Source organism: Gobius niger, assembly GCF_951799975.1.
Source record: "Gobius niger genome assembly, chromosome: 7".
NCBI classification, from domain to species: Eukaryota; Metazoa; Chordata; class Actinopteri; order Gobiiformes; family Gobiidae; genus Gobius; species Gobius niger.
In genome coordinates this window covers 15,616,289-15,640,526 of record NC_136858.1, presented here as the reverse complement: position 1 = coordinate 15,640,526, position 24,238 = coordinate 15,616,289, and the positions used below count along the sequence as shown (strand labels likewise).

Sequence of the window (24,238 nt, the reverse complement as noted above, 5' to 3'; positions counted from 1 at the left end):
GGCTTACTTGAACAAACTACGTTAATGTGGCACTTAATAAAACTATTTTGTTTATAATTTCGCCTGATTTCGCCCAAAGCCAGCGCCATTTTGATTACTTCTTCTACCTCAGACTTGGTATAACGGCGCATAAGCGCCCCCTCCTGATTCATGAACGTAATCTCTGTCTGACAGTCATATTCTATTGCATAGTGTGGAGGAGAAGATCTTTGTGTATATATTGTGTTACACAATTTTATATCAACATATTAAGATATACATAAACATAAGAAATTATATCAGGGAAAGCAGGGAAAGCTTACATGGAGCGCCATAACCAAGTGGCTGGTATAGTGTACAGGAACATCTGTGCAGAGTATGGGCTGGAAACCCCAAGGTCAAAGTGGGAAACACCTCCAAAGGTGGTCGAGAATGACCGAGCCAAGATCCTGTGGGACTTCCAGATACAGACGGACAGAATGGTAATGGCGAACCACCCGGACATTGTGGTGGTGGACAAAGAGCAGAGGAAAGCCATTGTGGTCGACATAGCAATACTAAGCGACTTCAACATCAGGAAAAAGGAACACGAGAAACTAGAGAAATACCAGGGGCTCAGAGAAGAGCTGGAGAAAACCTGGAGGGTGAAGGCATCAGTGCCCGTGGTCGTTGGGGCACTCGGGGCAGTGACCCCCAAACTGGAGGAGTGGCTCCAGCAGATCCCAGGAAATACATCAGACATCTCGGTCCAGAAAAGTGCAGTTCTAGAAACAGCAAAGATACTGCGCAGAACCCTCAAGCTCCCAGGCCTCTGGTAGAGGACCCGAGCTTGGAGGAAAAAGAGACCGCCCGCGGAGGGTGAGGAAGAGGGTTAGGGTTAGTTTTTTATATATATGTAAGGATAAATAACAAGGAGCCATGCATTAGACGGTTATAATGCACGACCTGGAGTATATATATATATATATATATATATATATATATATATATATATAAGTATATATATATATATAAGATGTGGTTAAGATTTAGAACAAACGTTTATTATTATTATTAATTATTATTATCAAGATATTTCCCTTCTTTCCTCACCTATATCGAACTTCAAATTGTGTTACCGTGATAGGCTGATGTCTGCTTTTGACCCATGATCAAATGATTCTGCTCCCTTTAGACTTCAATAGAAGTTATTTTATTTTATTTATTTATTACAGATCTCACTTAATCCAGTTGACACTCAGCGTCAAAGTCACATCCCTGGAGCAGTTCTTTGTAGCGCTCCTTCACATCTGTAAACAGAGGCATGGAGCTCTCATTTAAACCCGGAAATGCCACTGTCTTTTCATTGAGCAGTGGCTGCACTCTGAGCTCCCCATCTCCGCAGTCATACAGCACCAGGACCAAGTTAGCCATGTACGGTAACATGTGGCTAGTGCGGAATGTGCGATTGGTTTGTGTGGCATAGTTTTCAGACGTCAGGGGTTCACTGTCCTTAAAGAAGCCCAAGAGAGTGAGCAGCGGCAGGAGCGTGTCTGCATGACCAATCTGAATAGTCACAGCATTAGTCACCTGCTGACCAGACCTACATGGAAAAGAGATCAAAATATAATTATAAAAATGTGCAGGGCTGGGTCTACTGCTCCTACTACTTGTACACTGCTGCAACATACAGTATACTGTTTGAACTGTACTGTATTCAGCGAACCTAAGTTTACTAGTTTGTTTTGCAATATTATATGATAAATTACATACAGTATTTGAGCCGCAGCCTCGTCCAGTCTTCTGAACACATCATGGAACAGGATACAGCTGGACCTAAAGTTGATGTCATGGCCGTAGCCTCTTTTCCAGTATTCTGTCAAGTCACCGACATACTCCATCACCTGCTTGGAAGGGACGATAAATTCATGAGTTGACTGAGATGTATCATACTGTGTTATAGGCTATACCTTGGCCTCCTCCTCATTAAAGAGCCGACACCAGGGGGAGACTGTGTTGTTGATGGCAAACTCATATGCACATAAAAAGAACGCAGTTTCAGCCATATCTGATTGGAACAAAACAAAACAAACAGATCAATAATTGTTTGTGCCAGAATGCTTCATAAAAAAAGAAAGAAAGAAAGAAGGAAGGAAGGAATGAAAGAAAGACAGAAAGAAAGACAGAAAGAAGGAAAGAAAGACAGAAAGAAAGACAGAAAGAAAGACAGAAAGAAAGAAAGAAAGAAGGAAGGAATGAAAGAAAGACAGAAAGAAGGAAGGAATGAAAAAAGACAGAAAGAAAGAAGGAAGGAATGAAAGAAAGAAAGAAAGACAGAAAGAAGGAAAGAAAGAAAGATGGAAAGAAAGAAAGAAACAAAAAAGAAAGAAAGAAAGAAAGAAAGAAAGAAAGAAAGAAAGAAAGAAGGAATGAAAGAAAGACAGAAAGAAAGAAGGAAAGAAAGAAAAAAAGATGGAAAGAAAGAAAGAAAGAAAGACAGACAGAAAGACAGAAAGAAAGAAAGAAAGAAAGAAAGAAAGAAAGAAAGAAAGAAAGAAAGAAAGAAAGATTAACAACAGTGGGGAAGAAATAGAATATTAAATCAAAGAAAAGTCAAATATTGAAGTATTTCTCAAATAATTTGGTGAATAGGGAGCAAAAACTTGAGAGCAGGAAGAGTGGCTTTATTTTCTTTTTCTTTTCTTTATATATTTAAATGCTGTCCTAGAACGCAGGACAAAAATAGATTATATCATTATAATCTTTGTTAATTGTGTGACCAGTAATTTATAGTCATTTTCTTGTAGGCCTGAACAATCGATGGATAAATGGCTCCATCTAGCGGTCAAAAACAAAACGACTCTTTCCAAATCTTATTCATTTAGTAATTTGCCCATGGAACACTAATAAAATTGAATGTACTGACCATAAGTAACATTGATGTGTGTAACATTGAGTTTGTCGTCCATCTTCTCCAGGACCCTTTGCATCTCTGGTCCCGTCTTGAACCTGTCCACCTCCACCACTGCTGAAGGGTTGGCCTCGACCTCCTTCACCAATCTGGCACAGTGGTCGAAAAACCTCATGAGAGCATCGTTCACCTCATGCTCAACGTCTGTATCTGGGAAAAGAGCAGCACTGGTGTCATTTCAAAACTCCAAAAAGGTATAAAACAACACCAAACCAAAAAGTCCTTCTCATTTGTCTAATCCTTGTGATATTAGATTTTAGATTGATGGCGGAGACTGAAGCACCTGCAGGAAACCACGCCTGCACATGAAAACCCCAAACCCTCATCAATCATAGCGCCATATCTGATCACTGAAGAGAGGGAGCACCCTATTTTGTATTTCGATCTTGACTTGACCCTATATGTGTTTGAACAATGCTTTTTCACATACTTGTGTTGTTGTTGCCACCAGCCATGTATTGGTGAAGAGCCCAAGGACACAAGAACAGTATGCACTGGGTCTGAAAACTATCTCCACGCCAAATAACGTACATGCAAATAATTTCTGGAATTGCAGTATTTTTATACGTTTTGGTGTAAATTGGGGCTAAATGCGGCCAGCTCAGACCAAAGCAGCAAGATTTGGCACACATCGCCAGAGATAGTCCTTTTTTTAAATTGTTCTACACAATTCTAACCTCAACAACTAACATTTTATTGTGAGACATAGCGGGCACTAAAGTGATAGTCTCTTAATTTGCTAAGCGAGGAGAGAGACAGTAAAATCTGTAAAACATTTAGACTTCCAGACTTTCACTTTAAGTTTTTTTTTGTGTCATAAATAAAGTTTATGCCTCTGCAAAAACACCAGTGGAAGGTTTCACTGACCACAGATCTGTGGTCCTTCAATCCGTGCATGTTTTATTATGTTGCCCTCCATGAAAAACGTTTGGACACAGAGCAGTGGGAGATATTTTGGTTAGGGGGTGCTGAGGGACAAAATTGACCCACAGAACACTTTTTCTGTAAACATTTCCTATTTATTATTATGGCCGACCATTCACAAACAACCCACCAGGGGGTACTGCAGCCCCCTCAGCACCCTGGGTTCCTACGGCCCTGTTTAGACACCCCTGACCTGACTAAAGGCGCTAGGGGTTCAAGGTGTGTTGCATAGCAAATTACAATCTGCCAGCATTTGGTTACAAGGCTTGCTGATGCCAAACCTGGTTATTACAGTTGACTCATCACAGGTAATCTGATAGTAATCACAGCCTCAAGTATCGAATGTTGCTGTATACTTACCTTTGATGTCCCACTGCTCTGTCAGCCCGCTCTTGAAGGCCAGGGTGCTGGTGACACACCTGTGCTTGGAGCTGGTTATGAACTTGACAAATCCTCCTCTCACCTTTTCCACAGAAACAAGTGAGGGGAACATTTTGGAAAACCTCACAGCCAAATGCTTCAACTCATCCACTCCTTTCTGCACAAGCCTCCCATCCATGTCCTCGGTGTACCGCACTCTCCAGTGTTCTTGCAGCCAACTCTTCTCACTAGAGGTGTTGTTAACAATAAAGTTGTAAAGCCAGTGCATCTTCTTAATAATCCTCGTAGTTGGATATCGTGTCCCATGTCTTATTAGTGCAGTCATATGCCTTTGCCAACATTGAGGACTTGGGAGTTGAAGCGTAGAATTGTTTACAGCAAGCGGATCCTTCAACAAATACGGACTGACTTCTTCATACCTTCCTTTTGGACCAAAATATCTTGCAATTGTAGGTATTTCATCATAATCTTCAGACAGGACATATCCAGATAGCAAAAAAACACAACAAACTAAAAATAGTTTAAATTTTAAAGGCAGCATTGCTTAGTATTTAGTGGCGTAGTCAAGATCCAAGTTTGTTTGAGGTCAGAGTCCAGAAGAACAAAGTGCATGATGTGCAATGTTAACAAATAAACAGTCAGAATTCAAATATATCATTCAAATTCACCTGTAGTAGATTTGCCCATGCAAATAGCTATAAACAAACCGTTATAAGTTCATGAGACAAAAAAATATATATATAAAAAGATGCGCACTGACTTGACCATTTTCACTTAGCCAACCCAGTATTATAAAAAGCAAATAATCAAACTGATAAGAACTGAATGGCCTTTCTTTAGTTAGTTCAGTTATCTTACTGTTCAAATTCTTGTCACATCCTCTTCAATAGTGCAAAAAAATCCATATATTCCAGCACTAACAGTGAATATTTCAATGTACTGTAGAAAGAACATGCGAATGAGGGACCATCTGAAATAGTCTTGGTGAATTAAGGTTTTGTTTGGATAAAAGATGCAAACTTGGTGAAAACAATGACTTGAAACTGCCAGTAGTCTACACTAGATATTAAAGAGGATAGGGTTAGTAAAAAATAGTTTCCATTATAGCAAGAAACATGGAGATTCAATTGCATTCTAAGTTTTGCAAGCTTTTGTAGTCGAAAGTATTTCCATCCAGTCTATCTGTATAACCCAAAGTGTTTCCATGTACACGAGTCACGAGTCTTTTCAGGAACAACATGACACAATGTTGCTTAATGACTTGAGAGAGACTGCATGGTCGTCATGCCTGGGCCTGGCCAACAGAGGGCCACCGATGACTAATGAGAGGGTCAGAAAAGTTCCAACATGATTCAGTCGTTGTCATCGATGGATGCCTTCAAGAACCCCGATATCACAACTTTTTGTAGTAGTATGATGCCCTTTACCTTTTATTTTTAAATTTATTTGTATTATTATTTTTAGAGATTAGTTAAATCGCTTGGGATGTTTTTTTTCCCGTAGTCATTGTGCTTTTGTCTTTCAATTTTTTTTTTAAGATAGAGTGAAAAAATACATTGTTAGAAAGCAAGGGACCCTAACTCGCATAAACACACATGGCTGTCATTTAAAACGACGGCAGTTACGCTCGCATGCCTCGTAGCCACGCACGCAGACGTTTTCCTTCTTTAAAAAAAAAAAAAAAAAATCACATTATTATTTCAACATATTACCTGGCGAGCCGAAGTGAACGACGCTCCCCGCAGACCCTAAACGCGCGCTGGATGACGGCGTGAAGGGAACTCCCCGCCTGTCCGCTCAGATAACGCCTACCCATGAACACACCGGAGAGATTACGCGCTCTGATCTTCCCCGTGAGCACGTCTTGCCTCCAGACGGGGCCATTTCGAGCCGATATTTTCTACCTTTCGTCTCCCGAGGTGAGTGTTTGACTTCATGGCGAGGGTGGCCGTCTCTTCGCGCGCAGGGCTTTCCACAGTTCACTAGTACGAGAGAGAGCGCGCGCGAGAGAGAGAGAGAGGCTCAAGTCGTGGCGAGGAGGAGAGGTAACTGTGCTCCAAGTGTCATCCGTGTAACGCTACGCCAAACTCCCCGTGTAAACACCGTTATTGGATCTACTTTGCGGTTTGTGGGGCTGTTAGTCAAACACGGCCTTTTAGGGAGCCTTCGGAATCGGCTAAACAGTCCCGCTAGTTAGCCATCAATACATTTTGTCTCGTCTGGATGGAAATAGTAAATGCTGTCGTCCTCGCATACACCCCACTCTCCTGTCGTATTTCCACTCTTGCCTCGTCGTTTTTTTGTTTGTTTTTTTACCTAAACTTGGCTGTTTTATATCGCACATTTTAGCTGTGTGTTTTAGCTATTGGGTTTCTTAGCTCGCTGTAGCCTGTTTGCTAGCCCTCCCAGAAACGCGCTGATGAAGAAGAAGACGCCAGCTTGCCTATCTATTTTTAGGTGACCAGGCTTGTAAGCTCTTTAAGCCACCAACATACAGCGGCAGTCGAGGCCCTAATGTAAACCAAAGCAATGTTTTTTTTTTTGCTCTGTGAAATGTCCTAGTGTGAGTCAGTCTTCGTTTTAAGATGCAAGTTTCCCTTAAAAGCGACTAACCACAGCTGCAAAAGGAGGGGGGGGGAAACCATCTGTGTCACGTTATGCATCTGTGCTATCAGTTGCTAATAGTGTGGTATTCAAACTGTGAGCGTTTGTCTTCCTACTTGGCTAACATGTTTGATCTATTATACATACAGTGAGGTGGAGAGAGTTGGCTACATTGCTGCTGCTTAGCCAGATGAGGTGAGTTTTGAAAGGGTTTTTTAGGCCATGTTGAATTTCGTAAACTTCAGTGCAGGTTTGTGGTTGTTTCATCTTCCTGTTTGCTAAGTGAGTTGTAGAATGCAGGCTTGTTAACAAAGTAGTATCCCTTTCCCCTCCCCTAGGAGACCTCCGACCAGGGGTGTGTCAAGTGTCTGTCTGTCCAAAAGAAAAACCACTGACTCTTCAAAGTGAAAAGAGGCAGCCAAAGTTCATATTCTGACCACCAGAAGTCCTTTTGTGCTGGAGAAACGTGCGATAGCATAACCTTGATTCGAGTGAAAGCCTAGACGACGGAACAGGGAAAACAGAGCCGGATTGTGCTTGAAACCGTGTCTGGGGAAACACACTTTCCACAGACAAAAACAGTGTGACTGCAGAGAGCGTTCAGGGGGCAAATGTTAAATCGAGTCAATGGGTTTGTTTGTTGTCAACAGTTTGCCAGAGCAAGAAAAAAAAAAAAAAAGCTTGCGAGACCATCTACTAACTGGGCGAAGTGCATAGAAGCATTTTTGCAATTTGAAGGAAACAATGACTTTGCTGTAGCTATGAATCGGCGTTGGTTTGGAACAACTGTCGCAACTGTCTGTCCAACAGGCTGCCTTGAATGAACCCGTATGAGAATGTTGGCAGAAGTTAAGTCATTTATAGATTATACCCATGATTGCTCAGAGATATAACACTGGTTTTACCTATCTTTTCCTCTTCATTTTGATAGTCTCCTGAAGCATTGTCATTTTTCTGTAACCCAGCAAGAAACCGACTGATATTATAACATGAGAACAGTAATATCAACTTGGAAAGGCACCAGTTTAATCATTCTGGAACAGTGTGGATTGCAGTGATTTATATATTCATTTCGACATAATGGCAAGAGGGGAGCCCTTCTTGCCTTTTTATATCTACCCAGGTGTGTACTTGCTTGTTTGGTACCGCTTGTGCCTGAACTTTTATTTCAGCAATGTAGCTCTTCAGCTTCTGCAATTCATTTCAATGTGTCATGTTACGTTTCCAGAAGCCATTACCTTTCCCATTTTTAAACAAGCTTGTACTTTAATCTCCCTAAAACATTCACAGCAATGAATGATTATGAGTTCTCAATAGAGTCCACTATTCAAAAACAAAGTCCACTTGTAATTTTCCGATGAGCTTTGTGATTTGTGATTAGATCTAAGATTTCTGACTGAACCATGATGTTGAAATAAGAATCATATGATGTTTTTGTCTAAACTACAGGGTAATGTAGTTGCTTGTTTTTTTTAATGTTCAAGTTTTATGGCCTTTAGGCTGTAGGGCGTTTAGTTTTAGGCATAAATTATCAAAGTGGTGAGATTGTATGACCAACAGGGAGTGACTGCTCTTCCGATGAGCAAACTAGGAGGCCCCAGACGTCATCCCATCCGTTACAGCGCTTATCAATTTATGGTCCTCTTAATGGGCTGAAACTCATTTGCCTGCTCTGCTTCACATCCACAATTGACTACAAATACACCTAGATGCATTTCACTTCTAAATCAATCTTTCTTTGTGTTTGTGTACTGTACAATCTATAACGGAGCGTGTGCATTACCTAAGCGCTGAGTTACTGTGGCGGCTTAGCTGCTGGCTGTTTACTGCTCGTCAAAACTGTGTTTGCATTGTGCGGACCCTTTGATGGATCTACCTGTTGAAGCTTAACATGGAATACACTAGTGCATAAAAAACAAATGAGTATGTCATAAAAAACATTTGCATTTGCAGCGTCAATACAACTAACCAATCATTTGTAATCATGGCATGTGCATCCCTCTATGCAGCCATCTTGGAACAATCTTTGAGAATTCCTGTCTTTCCACTAATTGGTAACACATGAAGTCGCTACGATACTCGCATGACGTCCTAGTTTTCTGTGGCCTACAAATGTTTTTAGGGAAATCTAGGCTAGTAGCGCTTAAGCATAACCTAGTTTTGGAGATGATAATCTTAGCAATTATTAAAGTTAATAGAGAGCAAATGTGCATGGAGTTGATTTTATTTGCAGTGGGCATGACCTGCCAATGTAGATTAAGCCCTTGTACCCAAATAATGAGTCATAGGGTTAATAAAGTAGATGTGTATGTAGAAACCAACTAGAAAGTGGGTCAGAAGACTAAAACTGTTAAAATAAAATTCAGTTTAATCGGTTGAATTAAACCTCGTAATTACTCTAAGTCACCATTGTGGCTGCGAGTCATTTGACGCCGATCTTATCCTATCAACACGATTGATCCAGCCTGGCGTGGTTGTGTCCGTTGACATCCTGTTAGTCCCATTTTGCCAGCATCTGGATTGGTGGCCTACAGTACCGGAATTTTGCAATATATCGTGGCTTCTTGCGATATGGATACTGTCACATAACATTGCGATATATTCTGCAGTCTGACCAGTGTCATGCAAATTCAAATGGCTCTACGAGATTTCCGTTTTGTTTTTCCCTTCCCAATTTAGTTGTCAAATTACAAGAAACTACTGAATCTTGAAAGCAGCTTCAAGTGAACTTCTTAGCATTTTTGGTAACTTAATCTGAGGAATGTAGAGTAATGCAACTCCTTTTGTTTCGATTCTCATTGTCAACACTTGAGCTGGGCACTATCACCCTGTCGTGACTTGTCGGGAGTTTCGTTCCCATGCATGAACATTCCAGTTTCACCAGCAACAAGCCAAACATACATATTTGGCAGGAATTCCCACATCTGTCAACAACAACCATGGGAAGCTGGATCGCACAGTCTTGAATATTTTGCTATGTAGTTGGTCACTGAACTTCCTTTTAGAGATTGCTTTTATATTTACTCGCTGGTTTTGGTTAGGTCGCCCCATGTACAATAATACGCACGACTGTTATTGGCATTTCGGTTTTGTTGACACAGATGTGTGAAGAGCTCGCTGGGTGCTGTGTTGTGCGCTAATTACTCCCAGGTGAAGAGTCCCACGGCGGCCTGTTCCGGAGCCGACTTCAGATGACTTTGGAGGAACTGCCGCTGAGACAAACTGCAGGGGCCTGGACGTCCTAATCAGTGACTCATAAAGCCACAGGTGGGCTCTCATTAGCCGATAGCACCAACGGTAACAGTTGGAGCGTTTCTCCTCTTCTCTAGGGATTTACATAATGACAATATGTGGCAACTTTTATGGATTTACCCTTTGCACTGTTATCTGAGAAAATAAGAAACGTTTAGTTGGAAGGGAAATGAAATTCTCCAACAGTTCCTTGGCAACAGTTGTGTTACGGTTTGTTTTGGAAATCTTTTCACATAAGCTTTTGGGTCTTGAAATGATCTTGAAACTGGCTATCATGAAAGAAGGTTTTTTCAATTCTTCATCCTTACTGGGTTTTCAACGACAAGAGACTTGTTCAGCAACTAATCATCTCAACAACCCGGATAATTGATGGAAAACGATACAAATGGGAGCGCACAGACATTTAAAAGTAGCTTGTTTTGTTATTTTGTCTTCCCGAAGGATGCTTTGGTATTGTAAGATTGGCTGACAACAACTATTAGCCTTCACTCTTACCCAAGACTTTAATTAAGGTTTTAGAGTTTTGTTTCTTGGAAATGAGGGTCAGTCTAATGGATTTATGTAGAAAAATTACTCACAAGTTGTTATAGTTATCGCTAGTTTTATTCTTCTGGCTGTTTCATTATAGCTACTCACCGTGAATAACTGCTTCTGTTCAGCCTTCCCATGAAAATCCATTATGTATACATCCATTATCTAAATATCATGCATAATGCATCTTTATGATTTATGGAGCTCTGAAGACCATAGTAATTGAGCTTTTGAGTTGTTGTATTAAGACAGTTGTTTACGAGACTAATAATAGGAACTGATATTGTTAAAAACTTCTGAGTAACTGTATTATAAAAGTTGCATCATCCAACAAATTCTTGGCACCATGAACAATTTGCCTACTACGGTGTTGGCATCAGGTCAAAGGGATCTGCCCTATTCCGGTTGCTTTTGTGACAGGCCTGTAATCTCCGACGATCATCATTACAAGAACTTTGTTTGAGATCAGCATACCAGACATTTCTGGCTTTTTTTTCACTTGCTCCCATCTAGTTATTCCCTCTGGCTGTTCTTTGGACTACCTTCTGTATCACTGGATTGTCCTCAGGGTGGGGCATTGCACAGTAAGAAACGTGCCAGGACGAGCAAAGGACCAGGTTCGTATTGTACTCTGAGAAGTGAGTTAGCCACCTGCTACAGTGCTTTACTGCCGGGCATTGCTTATGTCATTGACGTGTGTGGTTTATTGCTACTGTCATGGAACTGTAAATGCCGGACAGGTCAAGGTAAGGTGAGTGCTGTTCATTTCTCTGAGGCACCTGATTTTAAAAGCTGTAAAATTGAGTTTTCGATTGTGTGCAAGCAGTCTGCTGCTGGGAAATTTAGTTCACTTCCCTATTGTGCAGAAGGCATCAAAATGTGGTTATTGGGGTGAAAGTGTTACGATGATCAATGGCAATATGGGCCAAATATGTAGAAAATTGTTTATAATAAGTTGTATAAGTTAGTTATATTTCAGTCTTAATATTTAGTGCTTCTAGAGTTGTTTAAAATGTGCACTGTGGATTATCTATTGATTACTATTTACTACTATTATTGCAATATTCTTGAGACATATCACAATTGGATATACATTAGTGATGCACGATAATGCCAATTTGAACCGATAACCGATAACCGATAATTCCGCATGTCCCGATACCGATAACCGATAATGACACCGATAATTATGTATATATATATTTGCACTTTATTTTGTGACAAGAACTCTCTGTAACAGTTCATAGGTTCTCCCCAAAATGTATTAACTCTACCAAGCAATATACAAGTGTATAAATAAAAATCAAATAATGAGTTTTACTTTGGGTTTGGGTCTCCACCTTTTTCTAAAGCTCTGTTTTTTTTACAGTTCCATCATGAGCAGGTCTGACTCTGCTCATCTGTGTCACATCTTATTTAAAAAAAAAAATAATAATAATAATAATATTACTACTACTGCTTAATTCCTAGTATTTTTCTTTTTGTTGACATCATACTAATGAATTCTTATTTACAATACTGGAATATAATCCTGCATTGGGCTCATTTATGCATTTGTGCCTCGTGTGGTAAAAAAAAAAACAACCACCCATAGCTGCGTGGCTCATTTCATCAATGTAAAACTCCTCTCGTTCATAGCGCTTTAATCGCGGGGCTGTCGTGTTTATTTGATCAGAAATGCTAAGATAATACATGGGTGTTCAGGCCCCGCTGTGTTCCAGTAATGCTCACTTACGTGAGCGGGTCCGCGGTTCGCATTTCCTCGTCTTTTTCTCATTTGGTTGCGGTGCTAATGTTGAAGTTACTTCGATGTAAAAAGTCTAAAAACCCTTCCTTCGCGGAGAGCGCCTGCACAGCGTTGTTTCGCTGTATTTTTCTGCTAAAACCGTGCACAAGTCGGCCGTGGAGAGCGTATATCTGCTGCTGTAAATGTGCTGTCCTGAGTCTGCAGCAGCTCCGGGCTGCAGGACGTGCGGGGCGGCGCCGCCGAGAGAAAGGCAGTGAGCTGGAGCCGCAGATTCAATGTCTTTTGAGCTTATAATTATCGGGCCTAATTATCGGCCGAATTTTTTTTTATCGGCTTTATCGGGGATGGCGCCAAAATGCCGATAAATGCCGATAATTATCGGCGGCCGATATTATCGTGCATCCCTAATATACATTCTTAATCGATTAGTATATTATGATACTACTTGTAAACTTTTGCCGCAAGAAAATATCTAGAGACATCAACAGGAAACACAGTTTTAACGCTCATTTTTCTGGTTGGTGAGAGAAATAGCTGCTGGACCGGTTTGTGGGAAGAAGACCAAATGTTAAACTTGCCTTCAGTTAATCTCATGATATTCAACACAAATTTCTCTTGGCGGTTTCCTAGATAAACAGCTCAGGTGCTCTTGTTGCCACCTGCCTTACTGAAAGGCAAATAAAACAAACTCTACTTTGCTCCTCCCTCCAGGTAACGGAAGCCTGATTTGCATTTCATGAAATGTCCGTTACTTTTTAGATCATTGACATTCGGAAGCTACTTGTCCATACTGTTAATCCCTGGACATTAGGCGACGTGTCGGTGTATCATGGCCCTGTGTGTTGATCTTTGATGGCTGCAGACAGTTAATTTTTAACTGCGCAAGGCGGGATCAGTTGCGCAAATATTAGCTCGCTGTGTTGTCACTGGATTACTGAAAAGACGGATGTAAGCCGATACATGTGGGAGCGTGTCGTTTATTATTGTAACTGTCTCGAGTTTTTTTTTTTTAAATTGACTTTTTCCTTCACATACAACACTGCCCTGAGGAAGAGATGGTGGTGTAAAGGTTGAACAAAGCCACCATTCTTAAGAGGAAACTTTGCGTCTTTGTTTGCTGTGCATTGTACACTGTTCGGGTCAAATATGTCCCATTGGAAAACGCCCTTTCAATTGTTGTATATGTGCATGTCCTAGTTTGATGCAACTTGAGCTCGGCACGACTCAATACAACTCATCTTGGGTTCATCTTGTGAATATATTTTCTTTTTTTTCCCGTTCCTCCCATATCGGAGCGTCTGTCATAGCGAGGTCCTCTATACTGGTGCTCGACTGGGCCATCAGAAATCGGCCTTGCGTGTCCGATGAAAGGTTTTTGGTTCATGAACTCCACTGGCCGTCCACCTGAATTGTTCCCATTCAGGCAGTCTCTCCTCATTTTTCTTGTTAAGCTTTGCAAGTGGTTGAATTTAATGGTAAACCCGCCGGACTCTTGTTGTACATTAACCTGCTCTTTTGCAAAGTCCAAGGCATTATTACTGATGCTACGTAAAAGATGATTGTAGGGCTGCTCGATTATTGAAAAAATAATAATCACGATTATTTTTGTCATAATTGAAATCACGATTATTCAAACGATCATTTGTTGCCTTTAAAAAAAAGTATCTTTATTTTATTTATTTATTAATCAAAACACCATGATGATATTTTATGTTTTCAAGAGTCATAAAAGTACAAATGATTTCAAGTACGCCTTGATTAAAGAGAGGTCCCTGTTTCACACCTGCCCCCTGCTGGCCAGCCCTCACACCTGCGCAAGTAAACTGAGCAGCGCGGCCTGATGACATCATCAAACAGCGCTGTTTGTTTTTATGTCAGACAAAAGCATGAGCCACGGCACGGGAAAAGCGAAGGGAAAATAATCCCAGCTGCCTGAAATAACGCAAGTCGGCTCTGCAAAAAATAAAAAAATAAAAAAAATTGAACAAAAAAATAAATAAAATTATAATCGTTTTTTGCGATTATGCTAATTTTGTAATCGTTTACTGTTGTAACCGAAATCGTAATCGAATTTCGATTAATTGCACAGCCCTAGATGATTGCACAAACTGAAACAAAACAAAACACTCTTCCTTGAGTGTGTCTGATCTATTCTACCGACAAGGGTCAATATCAATTATCGACGTGGGGCTTTTTAATCAACAGATCGACAGCCGATCCTGGGGCGCAATAACAGAACATGGATCGTTGGAGGAATAAAAAGTAAACATGTTTAAGTGTAAACTAAATGCCTTAAAACATGTTTCATATCTCTGCAGAACTCATGTATTTGTTGGTTGCCAGGGAAAGGCTAATTTTATATTGCCTGTCCACGTAGACTGCTTTTGATACATGACAGGAAACACATGCAGTGATAGATAAGAACAGTGAACCGGGTCGTGGCTCTGTGAATAGGTGGATCAAAAATACTCCGTGTATATAAACACGTTGTAGATTACAAGGATAGATGGTGGAAATGTTTAGACAGTGCATTTAAAGAATAATGTATAGTGGATACTTTAATCTTTTTTGCTGGCGGCAATAATAATGATACAGAATAAATCCAGGACATCCAACCTAAAGTTCACGTCGGCAGTTGGCTAAACAACTCGCAGTGCTTGGTATTTGTAACATAAATATTGCCTAGTAGTATCCAAAGCCGCTTCCGATGTTTCCTGGTGAAGTCATCCCTGCTATGTGGAATGGCGTGGGAGGGACGGCAATGATCTAAAGATGGGCCTGAAGAGCTGTATGTTTACGTTCGAGTCCGTTTGACATATTGTGTTTTCTTTCCTGCTCACATGGCTAGCCTTGTGCTAAACTGACCTCCCCCCTCCAGGGAAACCAAACTCTGAGAAGAGAAACATTCGCCACGTCAGGACAAGGATAATAATACAGAGTCTATGTGTCACTATTTCCACGGGCAACTACTAAACTCTGTCGCCGCTGACGTACTGTGTGAATTGGGTCTTTGAAATGTTTCTATTCTACCAAATAGAAACCAATACTTTCAATTCTTTTTGGGGGAAAGGACAGTTTGGGAATGGAAAAGCTTGACATTGTCATCAAAACCACTAAGGAATCTGGGATTAGCTGCACATTCTTTAATTAACCAATGGAGGATTTTGCAATGTACTGGAGATAATTGTTCACACATGATAAGCAGACACTGCTTTTTGTGTTGGATTTACTCACCGGTCATGACAACAGCCGTTACACGAGTCTTTTCCATTTGCATGTTTACTGCATGTTTACTTTTTTGTGTACCACATCTCTGCATGTTCATGTGGAGAGCAGGACAAAAACATGGTGGGTTTTTCCCATCATGTTCAGTACATATTTGATTCCAATCTCCTCAAGACTTGAATTAGCTGCTGTGAAACTGCATGAAGTGAAAATGCTCAACAAGGGCACCACTTTTAAGTCGTTTATGTTCATTTTTTTTCTTTTATAATAGTTCAAATCACCACCTCTGTCAACGTTTATAACAAAAAGAAATCCATTCAAAAGACTAAATTCAGAGAAGCTGTCAGTCCGATAAGTCATATTATCTGAGGCTCGCAACATAATTAAAACCATTCATCTTCCACGGGACTGTTTTCTGTATCCTCTAAAATATGTATGTAAAACCTTGTGCGGCACAGTCAAAGAAAACGGGCCACAACTGCTCTGCAAAAACATTATTTCTTGTCAAAATGCATACAAAAAAAAAATAAACCAAAAAAGCAGGTTCTGTCATGAACATCACGCCAGTTGTCAGTTGAGTATTGACACATACAGCACCAACATTTTCTGCAGCCATGAATGAAATTGTGGTTTTTGGTTTCCATGGTAACTTAACATGTTGGCGGCTTTGTTTTCTATACAAAAGTGTGGGCGTTCTGTGGTGATTAAATAATGGTTTTCATTACCATTCAATAACAAAACAAAAAGGCTCTATTCCCAAAACCATTTTCTCTGATGCTGTATTGAATTGACAGACCCTTCCCCGTAGAAAGAATTCATGTTGAATTATGTGCAGTGATTATGATTATGTACCTGAATTTGTCTTGTCCTCCACGTTGAAGAACTAGCAGTTGTTGTTAGCGTTACTGTTACAGGGACCTTGCGAAGTGACCCTGAAAGTTGTAAAATGTGCTTATAAACTTACAATGAAGTCAAACGCAGTGAATTAAAAAAGGTTTAGGGCCTTTTAGCTTAAAACAACAACAAAAAAACAATAACTTTCTAACAAAATTCATAATTGTAAATTGTTTGTCCATTGTTCATTCCTTGATGATTTGGGGAATATAATATTGCTCACAACAGAGTCTCAACACTTGTTTTTAATCCCCCCCCAAAAAAAGAAGTCAACCCACTTTTTCAGATTTCACTACTGAACTTATGAACGTTAACGTGTACACACTGACAACTCCACCATTAAATCACAATTCACACAAAGCTCTAAAAGTGCATAAACCCCCCCCTTCCCCGAGCCTAACAAGCTGATATAAAGTCCCAAAGCAGCCGAGCATGAGTACCTTGAACAAAGGGGCCAAAGGCTGAGGGCGTTTCAGCCAAAGCACAGCGAAACTACCTGCGGTGGGAAAGATGAGTGTGTTATGTAAGTGAAGATGAGAGTGCGTTTCATTCTCTTGTGCTGGATTTTTAGCCCAACTGCAAAATCTCTTACCACAGCACACTTAAACGCACAGAAAACGACAGCCTTGACTTCTCCCCTTGCTCCCCTTGAGTGCTTCATTCATTACTTCCACAAATTGTCCATCTCCTTAAAAAACAAACAAAGTTAAATTATCCATATTCTTCAGAGCTGCATTTATTTTTGTGGCCGAAACATCTGCTTTAAGGCTGGTCAAAACTTTATTGCCGCCCGTTAAACATGTCAATAAATCTGGGCCGCACGGTCTGTGATCAGTGATGCGTTGCAGTAAAATGAACAATACAACTTCTCTCAAACTTCCTGTCTCCATAAAACGCCCAAAACCAGCAAAAAAAGCGTATTGCTATAATAAAAACTTGCGTCAAGAGTGCTGTATTTAACTCTGTAAGTGCTACATAAATGTTTCTTTATTACTTCTTTATTACTTACTATGATCCTGTTCTTTGATTGCTCATTCTCCAGAGGATTTGCAGTGTTTCTTGAGAGCTGACATAACGAGTGAATATCTTCATCGTGAGATCAATAATGTTCCGTCTTATCGCCTTTGCACGAGTGGAAGCGATATTGCTATCTAATAATCTTTTGTGATAACAACATGCGAGCTGTAAAACAAAAACAAGTGCGGGTAGGGCTGTGATATGGTGTCGTAATGGCCCGTCATTTGTTGTACAGACTGCTTGGACTTTGGACGTAAGTAGCTGGGTGGGTGAAGTCCAGCAAAGAATAGACTTGACTGATAAAAGCGCCGTTCCACGTTAATCGAGGCACACATTCTAGATGATTCTCTTTCAAAAACGAGTTATTTCTGAAACTACAAAAGATACCAACTCCTAATTTGACACGCCATTTAGTGCTGGTCGAGCAGAATGTTTTTCCCAAAATGGTGTTGATTTGACATGGAATGACCTATAATGAACTGCGTGTGATGAAACGGTCACAGCTGATGATGTTGTAATGATGCCTCCCATATTTTATAGCATTGGTCATAATATAGATCAATCTACCCTCCTGTGGAAGGAAGAATGTAAAATATGGAACGGAGTGCAGCATTTACTGTCCGTGGACTTCAAGAAACCGCTTTATTTCCGGTGGTGTTCAGTTTCCCCTGGGGGAGATTGACAGAAACGCTGTTATGACTGCACACACCTGCACCAACGGTCCCTCTGACCACCACCATACATTCAAACACAGACATCATCCATCCTGGACTATTGTACATGTTTTTTTTTTGTGGTAGGGCTATCCGGAGGAAACCTACACACGGGGAGAACACGAATACAGAAAGGCCTGGTGGGAATCGAACCCAGACCTTCCAGCTGTAATGCACGAACTCTAAACAAACAAAATATTTACTCTAACAATTCCGTGAAATGGCTTGTTTTCAGAAATGTTCCAGTGAGCTCGGTTGACTGAGCATGACCATTCGCCGCTGTGTCATGGGTTGGAGTTGTTTTTCTCTGCTCCTGAAAATTATATTAATAGCTGCTTAGAAGATATGTATCCCATCTTGTTAAGCCCTAGGAAATAACAACTGCCTGTTTTAACCTGCAGTCCATGAACGGTTTCCAAACCAGAGGGCATTAAGTAATCAAAGTCCGATTTACAGAAAGTGTTCATTTGTTCGCGGCTTTATTGGGGAGGGGGGGATTATTTCCTTACTGTATAAGCTGATTGGAGGGGAGTGCAAAGGTCCAGTACACACCAGCTGACTCGGTGACGGCTAATCTCTCATCTGTCTCAATTGTGTGTCCAGTTCAACAGATTGACGGCAGCATCCTTTTTCTCCCGTATTGCCTTTATCTCCATTAAACACTCGTTCTCCTATTGGGCTCTGTATGTTAAGCGGCTCCACTGGTGCACTGTCAGGGTGCGATCTCCTGCGCGGGGATGTAAAATTTCCTGTTGTGGCTATTTTGAGGAAGCATTGACAACTGTCGCAGCTGACACAGATGACACTAAACCTTTGTTCTAAATGTACATGACCGTACGCAGCAATAAACGTGAAACAAAATGGACGACGACGTGCTTCTGTTGCTAATATGCTTGTTTGACGACCAGCATCTACGTTTGTGGCTTTTGTTTTGTTGCTTCTCATGAAAGTATCACACAAGAATGCATACAGATATCTCTTGCTCTAAACCCTTATCAGTGTGGTTTCCCTGCCGACATCCTCCGCCACTTGTGTTGTTTTTACAGCCTTTGAAACGGGGGGTTCTCGGGTCAAAGTGTTCCTCTGGCCGCGGCGGGGGTGAATCCTGGTCCACGTGTTGCCGAGAGTCGAGGCTACAGTGTTACAGCCCGTGTGCTGAATTCATACACGGACAGGATTAAAGTGAGGTGTGGCCAGATGAGCTCCTGTGGTGCTCTGCCCTGTGTGCCGTCCTGCCAACTATTACCCCGGCCTCCCTGCCAATGTATTGTGCAGTTGGAATGAGCTGGTAAAAATAAAAATGAGATGCACTGTGCGTGTTGTCCTAACAACCGTCTTTTCTCCTGCCTGTGGCTTTAGCTCGAGCCCGCCCGCTGGCTCATTGCCCTCATTACAGGGGTGGGGCCAATCGCTGCTGACCTTCTCCCTGATTTATGAGTTCCTCAGTGTCCTGCGTTCCCCCCTCTCTCTCTCTCTCTCTCCGTTTATCCAGGCAGTAGATCAGACAGCTCACTCCCAGCGTGACCCCACTCTCCCATGGACACAAGCAGAACCCCATGTGCCCACTGCGCCCTATAAACAAACCCTCAGATGTGCAGCTCGTGTGATACACATCTCCCTGTTAGCTTTGGCTGTGGGCTAAAGCCGGGTTCAGTTGTAGACAGTTGAGCTTGGGTGTCTCTTTACAAGTGCTAAATCTTTGTTTTTTGGTTGTTGTGTTTTTGATTTACTTACACAATGAAACGACAAGGCAGGCTTCCCACCATAACCACTCCCCATGTTCAATCTTTGTTGCAAAATGTTTGTCTTCAGGATATGGCCTTGAACTAGTCATAACCATGAGTCACATTTTACTTCCTTAATTCTGGGTGTGTGAGTGTAATAAATGGATTCTGGCTCAGATGTATTTTTTGTTCTTTTGACAGGGCTGGACTCAGGAGCAAACCAATGAGCTGAAGAGAGCTAAGGCTCTGCACACTTCCTCTGTCATCAGGAGGCAGCCGGGCTCCCTCTGTCACACTCACCATGTGCCAAAGCGGGAGAGGACGTAGCCCTGCCCCTTAGACACGTGTTCTGCAGTGTTCCCAGACCCTCCTCTGTCCCAGGATGAAGAAGGTGGGCTCATGGACGGTGCAGGAGGTGTCCCACTGGCTGACTGAGGAGGGCATGTCAGAGTATGTGGATGCTCTCCAGGGGACTGATGGGCCTGGTTTACTCAGGCTTTCCAAGGAGGACTTTAGGAACACTCACCTTTCTCGCATCTCCTCTGATGGTGGCCAGCATTTGTTAGAGCGAGTGGAGACGCTGTTGATAGAGAATCACATCGAGGCTCAAAAAAACGGCCATGCGAATGGGCATGCAGGAGGTCTGCCCAACGGCACCACCAAACCCCATAGAAACGGCTCTCTGGGACTAGGGAACTACGAGAAAGAGATGGTCCAGATCCCAATCCCTACAAAGGAGATCCGGTCCTCATTCCCCACAGAGTGGGCTAAAACAGCAGTGTCCTTCATCTATGCAGTGGTGTGCTTTGTCACCACCACTGTGGTCATCTCAGTGGTCCACGAGAGGGTCCCTCCTAAAGAGCACACACCTCCTCTGCCTGACAAGTTCTTTGACTTGTTTGACAGGAAAGAGTGGGCCTTTTCCATCTGTGAGATCATTGGGATGCTACTGGTCTTACTGTGGTTCCTACAGTGGCTGCTTCTAAAGCACAGGTACCTTTTGATCAGCTTTTTTTTGTTCTACTTTGAGTCTTAACAAAAATCTTATGAGCATTTCTTCTCTTTTCCAGGTCAATTATAGGCAGGCGTTTTTTCTTTATCGTCGGCACTCTTTATTTGTACCGGTGTGTAACCATGTACATCACCACTCTGCCTGTTCCCGGGATGCACTTCAAATGTTCTCCAAAGGTCAGTCATGCACTTAACACTCACCTTCAGGAGTGCTGTGGCTTCTTTAAGAGTTCAAGAATAAATCACAAGGCAAATTTACAAACTACAAACCTTTGGAACGAAATCATTCAAGTCATGCATCAACATGACTCGTTGTCAGCACTGTGAGAAGACATTGTTGCAACACTGTATATGGCACAAGTAGCAAAAGTGCAACCAAGGCCAAGCATTGTATAATGTTTAACCTGTTTTATCTGCACTGTGTATTTCAGATACTGTTCTTTTATAAACACATCTGAAATATAACTACTACTTTGTGTGAATGCTAGCTTTCCACTGCTGTTTATTAAGTTCTGTTCAGACTGATCAGTTTGGTGAGTGTTCACAGACAATGTTTTACTTACACCCCTGTTGCTGCCTGTGTTTCAGCTGCTGGGGGACTGGGAATCACAGATGAGGAGAGTAATGAAGATGATCGCTGGAGGTGGTCTCTCCATTACTGGTTCCCACACAATGTGTGGAGATTATTTGTACAGTGGCCATACAGTTATGTTAACCATAACATACCTCTTCATCAATGAGTGTAAGTCGCTACAACTATGTAAATATGCATGATCAACCGCTGCTTTTGTGGTTAGCTCTGTGACCTCCTCACTGCAGCTACTTCAGGAAATGCTCTGCAGTGACACAAACTCCTTTGCATTCAAATGTTCCTGTTTCACCACTAAACCTCTGGAAAGTGTCACTTAAAATACTTGCATTGTTCATTCAGCCTGAGCAAACTATGACTGCTCCACTACATCAGTGCTGCGTTTACATGCCTCACTTATACAACAGTGACATCTAGTGGTTAAAATTGCTATTCTCTGCATTCAACTGTGTGCTGCTGTCTTTGCAGACTCTCCCAGGAGGTACTGGTGGTACCCCTGGGTGTGCTGGGTGCTGAGTGCGGTGGGACTATTCTGCATCCTCCTGGCTCACGACCACTACACTGTGGATGTGGTGGTGGCTTACTTTATTACTACTCGCCTCTTCTGGTGGTACCACTCTATGGCCAACCAGCAGGTCAGTTTTCCAACATTCACTCATCATTGTGTCATTTGTGCCGTCAAAGAAGACACTGACCGACAACAATATCACAATATATTATCATAATGAGCTAAAACATCTACCATAGTCCTGTCTTTCTCCTCCATATAAAACTATAGACAAAGCCACATGACTAATTGAGGTGCCATATCGCTGCGTCTTTCTCTTCCAGTCGCTCAAAGAGACGTCTCAGAGTAACCCCTTCTCGCGAGTCTGGTGGTTCCGAATGTTCCAGTACTTTGAGGAGAACGTCAGGGGCGTCGTACCGAGGAACTACCTGCAGCCCACGTGGAGAGGGGTCCAGTGGAGCCGGGGGGTCAAGTACAGCAGACTGGACCACCAATGAGCAGAGGATCAGTGACTTCCAAAAGTGCTGTTTTTTTTTTTTTTTACCCACAAAACCCTGCACTCTCAATGTAGCGCTGTCTATTCACCTCCACCTGTGCAAATGGGTAACACTGTGACCCACTTAGTATTTTTTTTGTGTGTGTGTGTGTGTGTGTGTGTATATTTTAAGTTGTATCCCGGTAGTACGTCAATGAAAAGCACTAATTTCTAATGTTTTAGTGTCTTCAAAACTCTGGGCCACGGTTGTTTATCCTGCTTATTTTTAGCAGACCAACAAAGCATTTCAGCAGAGTTTTCTTGCAGCACAAAAATGTAAATAATCATGTCTTCTGTCATATTCTTACAATTTTTAGTGCACATAGTGTCAATCAAAGGCTCATTTGATAACCAAAATGCCATAAGCATTTGTTCTTTTTATAGCAGATTCCTTTTTTTGTAAACTCTACTTGCTAAAATGAGTCATGTGAAAAAAAAACCACAAAAAAAAAACAGAACAACCTTTGTAAGTATGTCACAGACTTTATTTTTGGAAAATCAAATGATGTCCAAGTTTTTAGATTTTTACCTTTTACAAGATGGACAGCGAGAGCGTACAGAGCTAACATAGTACAGCATTTCTCCAGTGCCTTCCTTCGCTTGATTGTAAAAAACAAAACAAAACAAAAACGGTCAGAGTTCTATGTGTCTTGTGTCCCCCTTCGCCGCTGTTGGACCCTCACAGCAGCAGGGGGCACTACCTTACATTAGTTTCAAAGAAGTCTTGTTCCCTTGAATGTATAATCAACATCGCCAGCCTTACCAGAAAAATTGGTCTTCCCAAAATTAAGCGTGGTGAGTGAGATGTCCCGTTTCTACATGGACGCTTTAAGATGTCACGTCATTTTGAAGAGAAATATGACTGTTAATTGTATTTGTATTATGTCTTATCATTTCAAATGATCCTAATCGCAGATGTTTTCACACCATGAAGTGATCTGCTAAAGTTTCACTGATCAAGTACGTGTGGAATTAACCACTTTGTTTTCCTTTGCAGATTCATGGTGTAAATGCTATGATTCGTACTTGAAATATCATGGAAAGGCGGAAATGTATTTCAGTAGTTCAATTTGAAGTGAAAGGTTACATTCACTTCAAGAAAAAGCAGGCTACATTTTTCATTTCATTTTTTTTATAAAGTACTTCTACATATATAAAAGAAATTAATACTTTTGTCTGAATATATACATATATAAAGCATAGCAAGCTTTTGAAGTTGAACTACTGAAACTGGTTCCAACAGTATTCTTTTCCTTTTTATTTCAGTTAAATCGTATAACTTGTCTCTGTCAATCATGCTTAGTTGAGGAATGTCGAAGATTTTCAAACATGTCAATTATGATTTTTTGTTTTTGTTTTTTTGTACTTGTCATTGTCAAAATCAAGCTGCTTCTAGTGTGAAGACGGTCTCTGTCATACTTTGTGTCCAAAGTGCAATGCAAACTTTCTTACAGTAAGAAGCACTAATGTGTTGGGGAACAAGCCGTTGCATGACGCACTCAGCCACTGATGTATTTGGCCGTATGTCCGCAGACAGCAGAACCTTTTCACTTCAAAAGTGATATATTATTTACTTTGAATGGATTGTAAAATGTGTTTTCTGACAATAATGCTCGTTAAATGGGAAACTGCACTAAGCCAAAAAGATTTCAAA

At 41.3% G+C, this 24,238-nt stretch overlaps 2 protein-coding genes across 2 annotated transcripts; one reads left to right on the top strand and one right to left on the bottom strand.

Annotated features, from left to right (window-relative positions):
• Window positions 1-1,200: 1,200 nt before the first annotated feature.
• Window positions 1,201-6,052, bottom strand: LOC306965134 (multiple inositol polyphosphate phosphatase 1-like; the record flags this gene model as incomplete). Its single annotated transcript, XM_079559376.1, has 6 exons — window positions 5,947-6,052; window positions 4,214-4,702; window positions 2,885-3,079; window positions 1,929-2,026; window positions 1,732-1,865; window positions 1,201-1,561 (listed from the first exon to the last, which is right to left on the bottom strand). The coding sequence occupies exons 2-6, from the start codon at window positions 4,557-4,559 to the stop codon at window positions 1,201-1,203; spliced, it is 1,134 nt and encodes a 377-aa protein (XP_079415502.1). The 5' UTR covers window positions 4,560-4,702; window positions 5,947-6,052.
• LOC306965787 (phosphatidylcholine:ceramide cholinephosphotransferase 1-like) lies at window positions 6,032-23,694 on the top strand. The gene is made up of 6 exons (XM_079560343.1): window positions 6,032-6,153; window positions 20,143-20,934; window positions 21,012-21,129; window positions 21,541-21,694; window positions 22,010-22,176; window positions 22,373-23,694. The coding sequence occupies exons 2-6, from the start codon at window positions 20,324-20,326 to the stop codon at window positions 22,544-22,546; spliced, it is 1,224 nt and encodes a 407-aa protein (XP_079416469.1). The 5' UTR covers window positions 6,032-6,153; window positions 20,143-20,323; the 3' UTR covers window positions 22,547-23,694.
• The last annotated feature ends 544 nt before the right edge of the window (window positions 23,695-24,238 follow it).

Excerpts from the sequence above, each read along its gene's own strand:
- LOC306965787 (XM_079560343.1), top strand. The coding sequence starts at position 20,324 with ATGAAGAAGGTGGGCTCATGGACGGTGCAGGAGGTGTCCCACTGGCTG. Across the intron at positions 20,935-21,011 it reads TGGCTGCTTCTAAAGCACAG|GTCAATTATAGGCAGGCGTT; the intron begins GTACCTTTTGAT and ends TCTCTTTTCCAG. Across the intron at positions 22,177-22,372 it reads ACTCTATGGCCAACCAGCAG|TCGCTCAAAGAGACGTCTCA; the intron begins GTCAGTTTTCCA and ends TTTCTCTTCCAG.